At 46.6% G+C, this 10,573-nt stretch overlaps 2 protein-coding genes across 4 annotated transcripts in view; one reads left to right on the plus strand and one right to left on the minus strand.

Moving 5' to 3' along the window:
• pbxip1a (pre-B-cell leukemia homeobox interacting protein 1a) overlaps positions 1-6,713 on the minus strand; it is an 8,341-nt gene extending 1,628 nt beyond the window's left edge. The window contains exons 1-10 of one of the 2 annotated variants that reach the window (XM_060042764.1): positions 6,440-6,713; positions 5,606-5,728; positions 5,200-5,284; positions 5,011-5,078; positions 4,143-4,881; positions 3,418-3,675; positions 2,614-2,657; positions 2,349-2,444; positions 2,006-2,186; positions 1-1,364 (exon numbers count right to left, since the gene is read on the minus strand). The exon at positions 1-1,364 is cut by the window's left edge and continues 1,628 nt beyond it. In XM_060042764.1, the coding sequence (XP_059898747.1) occupies positions 286-1,364; positions 2,006-2,186; positions 2,349-2,444; positions 2,614-2,657; positions 3,418-3,675; positions 4,143-4,881; positions 5,011-5,078; positions 5,200-5,284; positions 5,606-5,677 (2,622 nt within the window). In that variant the 5' untranslated portion in view covers positions 5,678-5,728; positions 6,440-6,713 and the 3' untranslated portion in view covers positions 1-285. The other variant, XM_060042765.1, reaches the window with a different exon arrangement.
• Positions 6,714-7,141: 428 nt separating this feature from the next.
• cks1b (CDC28 protein kinase regulatory subunit 1B) lies at positions 7,142-10,111 on the plus strand. Of its 2 annotated transcripts, none has more exons than XM_060042879.1 (4): positions 7,142-7,275; positions 7,522-7,589; positions 7,747-7,874; positions 8,685-10,111. In XM_060042879.1, the coding sequence occupies exons 2-4, from the start codon at positions 7,531-7,533 to the stop codon at positions 8,729-8,731; spliced, it is 234 nt and encodes a 77-aa protein (XP_059898862.1). In that variant the 5' UTR covers positions 7,142-7,275; positions 7,522-7,530; the 3' UTR covers positions 8,732-10,111. The 2 variants fall into 2 exon arrangements, with proteins under 2 accessions (XP_059898862.1, XP_059898863.1); XM_060042880.1 differs by having other exon boundaries at positions 7,213-7,345.
• Positions 10,112-10,573: the final 462 nt, after the last annotated feature.

The raw sequence follows: 10,573 nt of genomic DNA on the forward strand, positions 1-10,573 counted from the left end.
ACGCAAATCCACACACCAAAATTCAAACGGTAGGATTGAGATCGGAGCAAAGGAGCTAACAGAGGTAGGTTACAACATCTGCACCCGAGATATGACTACGGTTCTAGCTTATTAGGGAAAAGATTTGGAAGGGCATGTTTACAAGAGGAACGCCATCTTTTGACCGAGAAGCCATTCAATACTAACAAACCCACTTCCTTGCTCTGGGAAACGATCCCCTGTATCGTGACCCCTGGTAGTGTCTGGTAGTGTGCGACAACTTTCTAAATCTCCCTCCGTCGCGCACTAGGCGGCGGCGGAGAACTTCCACAGCGCCTCGCGCTCAAACTCCTCCATCTCCTCTTCCAGGGCGTCGTCGTCGTCGTCGTCGTCGCCGCCCTCCAACAGGTCCGCCATGTCCTCCAGAATGTCGGCCACCTCCTCGGCGAACTCCCCGAACGGGACCCGGTCGTGTACGAACACGCCCCCCCGGAAGAACCCGGCGGTCAGCCTCCGCAGGGCCTCGCGGCTCTCGGCCGGGCAGCCCTCCAGCTTGCTCAGGTAGCCCTCCAGGAGCTCCTCGAACTCGGGCAGCTCCACGGGGTAGAGGGCCTCCGCGGCGGCGCAGCTCTCCACGCCGCCGCAGCCCGACAGCGGGCGGGCCTTCCTGCGGAGCTTCTCGCCCTGGTGCCGCCAGAAGCTCTCGTGGTCGTACTGCCGCCGCTGACGTGCGGGGCCGGGCGGATGATGGTGGTGGTGGTGGTGCTTGTTGCCCTGGCTGCAGCTGTGGCCGGCGCTCTGGTCGCCCCCCTCGGACGCCGGGCCCGGCCCCGGCTCCTGCTTCCTCCTCTCCTCCCGGTCCATCCTGCGCTCCGCCTTCTTCCTGTCCCACTCGCCCTGGTGTTTCCTCCAGGCCTCTTTGTGGGAGTTGTGCTTGTGCTGCTTCCGCTCCCTTCCTTCCTTCCTCGCCTCCTTCTCCTCCTCTTCGTCCTGGTCGCGGACGTCGCCGTCACGGCCGTGCTTGTGGTCCCTCTTCCCGTCCCGGAGCTCCCTCTGGTCCTCCTTCTTCCCGTGGTCGTGGCGGTCTCCCTTACTGCGGCTCTCCCAGGGCTTCTTCCCCGCCAGCCTCTCCACGTGCTCCGACAGTCTCTTCTGGATCTTCTCCACGTCGTCCCGGACGCCCTTCCGGTTCCCTCTCTCCGTTTTCATCACCGATAGTCTTTTCTTGCTCTCCTCCAGGAGCACTCTCTGCCGTTGGAGCTGGTCCTTGAGCCCAGCTCCCTGCTTGGGGTCGGACCCCGGCTGGGCCTCCGCTGCCTCGAGGTGGCTCTTAACGGGTCGGCCGCCGGGGGGAGTATCGGTTGTTGTTGCCGTTTCCTGAATCGCTGTGTGGGTAAAACATTTGTGTGGTTATTGGCTTTCATGGGTTACAGTTTATGTTCAGTTGTTTAGTATTTGCACACGCTAACGTCTTCTAAACAAACATGGTCTTGTTTTGATGAATGTGGTGCGCACCTGGGGCTTTCGTGCCGCAGGTGACGCCCTTGTAGCTGCATAGCGGCAGCTTCCCATCACACTCACGGTACAGTAATAACCAAAAGAGTTCCTTAAAGTTGGTCTCCTCTCTGCGGTCTCAAGCGCCGCATGAGGTCACATAATGGTGATTGATCCTATGGCCCACTGATGTAAGCCCTTGCACTTGCAGCATTATGAATGTCACAAACTGAGCCTCGGGGGCACATTCCTGCCATGCATTCAAATAACAAGCAACGCAGTTAGTGACCCAGCAGTGGGGGTTCGACCAAAGTGGGCTTGGCGAAGCTACCCCAGCAGACTCACTGCTTCACTCTCAGTTGTGTGCGCAGAGGCGCACAGTTCACAGAAGGGACCGAACCGGTTATCTTCAAGATTGCCCCTTTATGGAGCACTAGGGGTTGGGAGAAGTCTTGCTCAAAAATGCCCAGGGGTAGATTGGACATGTTGGCTTGCTCCTGCACCTCAGCCGGTAATAGAGCAGTGACCTCACCTGTGAGTTGACTGAGCTCGGCCACTCTTGCCCTCAGCATGTTCAGCTCTTCCTTCAGTACAGGGAGTGACGACAACTCATCCTTCATGCGTGCGTTGTCAATTTCCAAATCGTCTGGGGCCTTCTCACCTCCTTTCATTGCCGCTGCCGCCAACGCCGAATCTAATTCTTCTTTCTGGGCCTGGAATAAATATACAGAATCTTAAATCTTTTTGGAGATTCACAGATGGCAAGGGTGTGCTGCAACAATGGAAATATTGCAATATTTTTTAATGTGGAGGTCAGGGTTAAAGAGGGACAGACAGGGAGAGTTTAAAGTGGTTTTGTGGTTTTTTAACTGTACCTGTAGCGTCGCTTCTAGCTGTGAGATCTTTTGGTTTTCTTGTGCTAATTTATCCAACATCTCTTTCATACCCTGTGAATCATCACTGGGCACGATCTGTTGTATAAACAAAAAGAAGGCCAAAACAACATGAAACACAGTCAACATACCAAACATATGAAGGTATTTTATGGCATTGCGGGAATTCCCTGGTGACACGCGGTCGACAGTCTCTGGCATGACGTGGGAGAAATGCAAGAGATGTATGCTGATAAGACGAACACACCTCTGTTTGTTCACCCACGTTCATCTCGGCAGAGTCAGAGTCATCTGTCAGAAGGAGGAAACAACGGCATGTCTTACATGTGTTAACTTACATGTTTTAATTACCTCGGCGATACTGCCAAGACTGCTCTCAAAATGGCAAGCAGGCTGTGGCCCCATACATCAAAACGTTACGAGCCAAACCTTGGTGATAAACAAGATGTTTGAGGCCCACTGGGGGATATCATTGTTTTTTTGGACACGGTTGGTGTTCAATGGAGAAAAATAAGGGAAAATAACAAAACAATTGCAATGTGATAGATAGCTTTTTTCCTCCACATGTGCATCCACAAACGTCCATCACAAACCATCAAGCAAGACTCAACAAACTATTCAGTATACCTCTCGTTCAACAAATTGTGTTTCTTTGTGTGCTTGTTTAGACAAACTGCCACATTGTAAAAGCAGTGTCATAAGGAGTCAGCAGTGAAACCGGATTAGGATTTAGAAAACCAGAAAGTGGGCCAGGTAGTTGAGAGGCTGTGAATGAAGACACCTGTTTATATGGTAAAACTCAATCAATGGATCCTAGGGCATGAAATTTGTAATTGCCACATACAATAAAAATTCCCTTAGTGGATTGACTCGTGGATGGGCAAGTTTTATTCATGAGAAACTTTCTAGTTCAGACCTATTTTAATAGCGTAAGTAGCTGCAGTAACTGCACCGCAACGGCAAAAAAAAGCAAAGAGCAAGAGCAGTTTCGCTCTGGGCGGGACAATCACAGTGTTTGCGAGAGTAGCCTTCAGCAGCTGGCAGGACTCACCCGAGAGAAACAGAGACCCTAGGCAGAGCAGGACCAGAGCTCCCACAATGCACTTGTTCATGGAGAAGCCACGCTTTTCCTCTGTCTTATCTGGCATTCTGAACTCCACCTCCTCGTCTTCCTCATCCTCGTCCGATGTCCGCCGTCTGCGTGTCTCGAAGGAGGGGACGTGCCTCCTCCTCAGCCCGCCCTCGTCCTCGCTGCTGGTGTCCCCTCTGGCGTGGTCGAAGCCGCTGGACAGCCCCTCGGACCCTACAGCTGTGGAGAACCACAGAGGAGATGGTCCACTGGTTAGTCATTTGCAAGAACACAAATCTATAGACTTAATGGTAACATTCTTCCCATAGTTATTGTAGCATGTAGCGGGATTCCGGGGGCCAACTTAAACCACATGTGCGGTATTCCATCTGGCCCAAGCTACAGAAATACCAGAAGGGGACATATTGTACAAATCAATGAGGAACCTTTGGGAAACAGACTGGAAACGAATGGGAACAATTAATGAAACTCATTGATGTCCAAAAACTCATCTTCTAACAAATAATTTCGGGATTTTTTATACTTATCAATTATGTATGAATGCAAACATAAACATTGCACCAGAGTTTTCCCCAGAAGACACCACTTGCTTTCTGGCTCCCTTCTCAAACCCCTCAGTTTAAGCAGAACCGACAGGGCTCCAGGCAGCCGTACTACACTTGAACTCAACTCAAAAAGGCCCAAACCTTCTCCTGCCTCATCCAGGAATTCGTTTTCGGGAAGCAACTCTGTCTCTTCGTCGACCCCCTCCACCTCCACGCTTGGTGCTGGTACAGCTGCATCTGCGGGGCCTACTGTCTCTGGGACGGGGCTCTCTGCTGGAGCTTCCATGGGACGTCCTGCAGAGGGCCCGCCCTCGTCGGCAGCCTGGGAGAGGAGGTCGCTTGGTGTCAGGGTCTCAGGGGAGACGATATCCTGGGGCACCGCAACAGGTGTTGGATCATCCACGGGCACTGGATCCTCCGTGGCGAACGGAGTCGCCATCACAACCGAAGCCTCCATGGCGACCGGAGCCTCCTTGACAACAAGATCTTCCATGACGACGGGAACCTCCGTGACAGAGTTCCTGGGCACCGGCTCCCGGTCGGTGGGTTTGTCTAGTGCCGGAATAGGAGGAGACGGGTCCGACTCCGGCTCGGCCTCGACCTCTGCCTCGGGCTCGGATTCGTACCCCAGCTCCCCCAGCGGCGGCTCTGCGACGTGGATGGCGAGAGGCACCCCGGAGGCGATGTTGGTGACGAAGGGGGAGCCCAGGTGCTCAATGTGGTCGCTAGGGGAGCTGGTCATAATGTCGTGGATGACGGGAGGCTGGCTGTCCGGGTCCAAGGCCGGAAGTGGCGTGAAATGGGGTGGGATCGGGATGAAGCCGGCTGAGCCCGCAGCAATCAGACCCTCGTAGTCCTCCGGTGACGTCTCCTGACACACCTGGAAAGGGAGGCCATTAAAACCAGAGGGCCTTTCATAAAACGGTCTATTTTAAACATGTGCATGAACAACATTGAGTGTAGTTCAATTTTTGCACTGACCAGGCAAAACAGTTCATTGTAAACTGACCTGCAGGCCTTCCTCTGATAAGACAGTTTCAACCAGAATCTCATCAGGCTTGATCCCACCAGTGGACCCTGAAAACATTATTACGGTCCCTTCCATTACTGCATTCAATAGTAACATATTAACTTAAAAGTAAATAATGTTAAAACATGCCGCAAAGAGAGCTACATCAAAGTAATACAAGTAGGTTACCTGCCACTTCTTCGGACAGACTAGGGACATCTCCCAAGCTTTCTGTACCATCATCTACTGGGCCAAGATTCTCCATTTCACCTTCCTGGGGAGTACAAGAACATGCAGAAAGGGCATGACACTCCACAAAGACCCCCTCTCATTCAAATCTGGTAACGTTCATACAGCAGAGATGTGTTACCACTGACATTTACAGTGTGGAAAAGGTGAGTTACTTTGACACTTGCAATGTTGGATAGAATTACTTAGAGATCTAAGCTTATACGATTACATGTGGAGAAAATGTTGCATTGCTAATTCAACATTCACAATTCTCCTACTATAAAGAGATTAAAGGATAAGGCTGGAGAATTGTATTCCCAACCAATGGGGATATAGTAGACGTTTCTTTGTTTTTTTTTTATACCTCAGGGGAGAGGAGAGTCCAACTGTTTGTTGAGGAGCCGCTGCTGCCTGTGCTGTTGCTGTTGTCCGACATCGCCCTCTTCAGGCTCAGAAACCCACAGCAGGGGACAGATCAAGACTGATTCTGCATACGTCAATAAAAACAAAACAACGAGGGTTCATGCCTAAAAAGAATTGTAAGACTTATGCATTAACCACTAATAAAGGTATATGACATATGATCCATTGACACCGCTATGGTATGTTGAAGACAAAGGCAAACAATCTATAACAACCAGATAATTTGTATTTTTATGCTTATTAGACGGCGAACGTGGAATGGAAACATGTTAATGATCAAGAACCATGCAGTTAGAATCAATCAGCTGAATATGCAGTGGAAGGAGAAATGTAGTAAGTTGGGCTTTAACTGTCTGGTTGAAGCCATTACATGGCACTTTCCTGAAGCAAACAATTGATGAACAACACTTCTTAGAACATTTTAGTGCGTGATTTACAGGCACTCATTCATTCTCTCTCTTGGTGATAGATTACCAAAAATGGCAAAATACAGACATCGGCGTCATTTAACCTTCGTACGAGCCCAAATACCATGGTTCCGACATATCTTACCAACAGAATAATCGCTACAATCAGGCTAAATCCATATATGTCGACCCAAACCAAATGATAAAGATATCATCTAAATCGCACGTCCAATGGTGATGGTAAACAAAGGATGACATCTGGATATATACACTCCTTCTCTTCCGCGTTCTCGAGCACTTTGCACACTGGTGGTGGGCTGTCACTTCATTTTTAATAAATTATTAAGAAACTCGATTTTAAAACTCACTTGTTCTTAACCAAATGTCCCGTATTTTGTCCAGTCTCGGTTTCTACGGACTATATGTTCTTCTCGTGAACTTGTTAACTTTGGGAATTCCTTGCTGCGTCAGAGCAGAGGAGAAGTCTGCCAATAGGATTTCAACATAGTCCTGTTGGGTGACGCCCCTCACCAAGTGAGGACCAATCCGATGGCAACGTCGTGTCAGGAAGGAAGTCGACGAATATTTATCTTGATTGACGGTCGCAGGTGAAAGTGGGAGGTGATGAATATAGTTCAGAGCGCTCCGCTTTTCACACACATGCATCCACATATATACTGTGAGGAGAAGCGCGAAGCGACCATCAGCACAATGACACGTCTGCAGTGCTATATTTGTCAGGGGATTACCACTGTAGAGAAACCCCCCACTCATGTTGCTTGATACTACCAGTTGTTTCAACATGCCGATGTAGGTTGAATCTGGTTTGAATGCGACCTTTTAAAAAAAGTTCATTACTTTCGGGACTTTTGGAAATTTACAAGGGACAGACATGAAAATCACTTCAGAAAATGGAGAAACCTCCCTATACTCTTCTGATTCCCTCACACAATATAATAACCATCAAGTGAGTGATTAGTTAAATAATAAGGTAGTTTACATTCATTTAAAATGAGTCTTTTCCATGTTTCTATTGTGCATCACTGTTTCCGTTTCGAAATCTAGTGACGAGTTCCGGCGAGAACTAGGATTAACCAATGGCAACAAGCCGTATGCCAAACGACCAATAGCAGGCAGCGACAGTCTTTTGAAAGACGAAGGCGGTTCCGTCTTTTCGAGAGGGAAACAAAGCCAAAGTAATCAAGTAAGTGCTCTTTCAGCTGGGCCGATAAAGGATAAAATCGTTGATTCCTCGTTTGTTTCAACGATATATTGTAAGTATAAAAGCTTTATTAGAGCAAGTTAACACTGCCAATGTTTCCGAACTTCGATGTGGCGCACTGGATAATTATTACAATGACCATCCGCTGATAACGTGGATACTGTTCGCTTCTGCTGTCGACGCTGTTTTGCTGATTTTCTTTAATTTACATTATGTCCTTCTGTATAGGTTATCACCATGTCCCAAAAACAGATATACTACTCGGATAGATATAATGACGAGAAATATGAATACAGGTGAGCAGTTTACGCGTTTTCTAAATCAAAGTTGGTAAATGTCAAGCCGTGTCATCAGTCAACATGGTATTGCTAGCCTCATTCCCCTCGTGACATTATGCAATGTTGACCTGCTTATTGACTGACATCCTGTTTTGTTATTTCCTTGTGATTTTAGACATGTGATGTTGCCGAAGGATATTGCCAAGCGTGTGCCGAAAACTCATTTAATGTCTGAGACCGAGTGGAGAAATTTAGGAGTCCAGCAGAGCCAAGGATGGGTGCATTACATGATACACCAGCCAGGTAGTTAACCATTTGCACAACACCAAACTTGCCAGGCCGTAGGGTTCTGTGTGGACAACGTTCTTAAAAATGTATGCCATGGAAGTGTAGATATTATTTTATAAGGGTTTTGCTTCACAGATTGATGTTTTCATTATCCTCCTCCCTTTCTATGTGGCTGCAGCACTGAAACGGAGGGGTAGTCCATATTTGGATGTCTTTAAGGGAATGGACCTTAATCATGTAATTGTATCAAGAGCAGGTTGCTTTATCGCCATGTTAGCTTTTTGTTTTAATTTTTGTAATCCTGTTAGATTTTACTATGCCAGCATTTTCTAACATGCATATGGCTAATTTTTTTAACGGTTGATACGACGGGTAAACTTTATCTGCTTTCTAACGGAGGCCATATGTGCTCTGACGGGTACCCCATGCCTCAATATGTTCAGCAATGCACTGGCCCTAATAGTGGTCATTGTGCTAGGATTCATAACGATGTCCTATTAAACACCGGAAGCTTTGCTTTTTGAGACAAACTGATTCAATTGAGCCATTCCATCATTGCTCTTCATTATTTAGGAGTAGCCAAGATACAGATCCCTGCCTTCTAGCAGATTTGTCTTGTAGATAATATTTTATGCTGATGAATATGCCACACTTTAACCATCAACTTCAGAACTACTGGAGTAATCGTGTGGTACAGCCTTTGGTGGATACTTACAACGGTCTTGCTCTGCCAAATATAGTCTTGGCATCCCTTGTGACAAACACGCAGATCTCCACCTGGACCTTCATACTTTCTTACCTTTTGCATGCTCCTTTCTCCAACAGAACCCCACATCCTGCTGTTTCGCCGCGCCCTGTCCAAAACCAAGTGAGGTGTCTCCAGGTTCCCAAGGAGGTCAGTCCATTAGATAACCAGCCCCATGCCATCTCAGCATTGGACAGCTCTCATTGCCGAGATCGAAGGGGAAACAAACATGCTCTGCATGAGGTGGCAACCATTTGTTGAACTTTTTTGAGAGCTCCATAGTGGGGCTGATCATCTTGGACCTGGAGAGGAGAGAAAGACTAGCCAGCATTGAGGAGAGCTGTTTGAAAAAGATTCTTGACAGGATCTCTTCTCCTGGAGTGAAAACCTGTAGACTTGAGCCAACGGTGGGGCTCGATCTGCGACTATTATCTGTCACTGTCACTTATGTCTGTTTCTCTTCCTATTCTGTCAGTACATTCCACTATATACGTGTTTAAAGAACAGTGATCAAATTCACCAACTGGGTGAACAAAAATAGTAGGAAAAGCCCTGTTGAACAATATGCCTTTTGTATAATGTGCTCTAAAGAATGGTTTTGAGTTGGTATGGTTCATGTCAAAGTGCATTTGCGTAAATGTTTGTCTGAAACCATTTTTATTTTTATCGTGACATGATGCTGCTGAGTTGAAATGACACTTGATGGCATTTGACAATATTTATCATGGACATAAAAGCCAGCTGTGATTTTCTCCCCCCCTAGAGAAACATTTTACACATGCCAAATCTTTGTAGTCTTTATCGATAGCAAGATAATTGTTATGGCCTTTCTGACATAAATTAATAAAAGCATTAAATTTGTTAAAGTAAAAATGCATGTTATTTCATGGCTCATGATGATCCGACTTCGATGTCGTAGTTGCGATGGAGTTCCACACCCTGCCAAAAGGTAATCCCCTGCTCCTTAATGGCCTGCACATTAATTCACTGTAAAAGACACGTTGGATAAAGTTGACCTTCTGTAACTCAATTCTTGTCATTTTGGTATAACTGTTTAGTAATTACTGATGACCAAATGGAAAGAGGCACAATATAACGTAAGAACTTAAACAATTAACGATACTCAATGTTTCAGTAAACACATTATTACGTGCACAAACCAAGGCCAACTGTTTCATCGTCAATCGTGACACAAATTTATTCTCCAGTGTGTCAATTTATATTGAGGTTAAGGTGTGTGTGTGTGTCGAATGTTTCATGTAAAAGATGCAGACATTGCATGTGAATGCTTTAATCTACTTCTGTAGTCCCAATACAGATGTGGACAGGTATTTAATGTTGGCCATCGCCCAATCAGACATCCCATGGCTGTCTCATTTCCGATCTTAAGTGGTTATATCCAGGCATTTTAAATTGTGCCTACAACCCAGTATACTTTTCATGCATAAAGTTTCACCATCTGTATAATTAAAGTTGTAATAAAATATTTTTTTCTAGGAAAACACAATTATCACGGGTTCATGTTGAATGGGCATGTGTAAAAACGTAATGAGGTACGCGTTTTATTCCCCTTCTGCACCTGTGATAAAGGCCGATTTCTTTCAGCGGTTTTTCATTACATTAAATCTAGAGCTGTTTCGGCATGGAATATTCAATTGGTAACCTGTATTCAGTCGGTGTAATTGTAATCCAACATGATTGATGTTCAACCATGCATTCTGGAATATCATCATAGCTTATATTTTCAAATGCTCTGTGCAGACCTGTGTTCTGGCTCACCCCCAGTAATTCCATAAATTAAACTAAATTCTCGAGGGACGCTTACAGCATGTCCTTGTTTGTTGTGCACTCTAACTATTCAGTGCACATACAGGTGATGATACAGGATGGCTAAATTCCACACGTCTGAAAACAAATACACGGACCAGAAAGTGCTTTGTAGAAGCTGAATTGTACACAATGATCCGGT

Source organism: Gadus macrocephalus, chromosome 22, assembly GCF_031168955.1.
Source record: "Gadus macrocephalus chromosome 22, ASM3116895v1".
Taxonomy (NCBI): domain Eukaryota; kingdom Metazoa; phylum Chordata; class Actinopteri; order Gadiformes; family Gadidae; genus Gadus; species Gadus macrocephalus.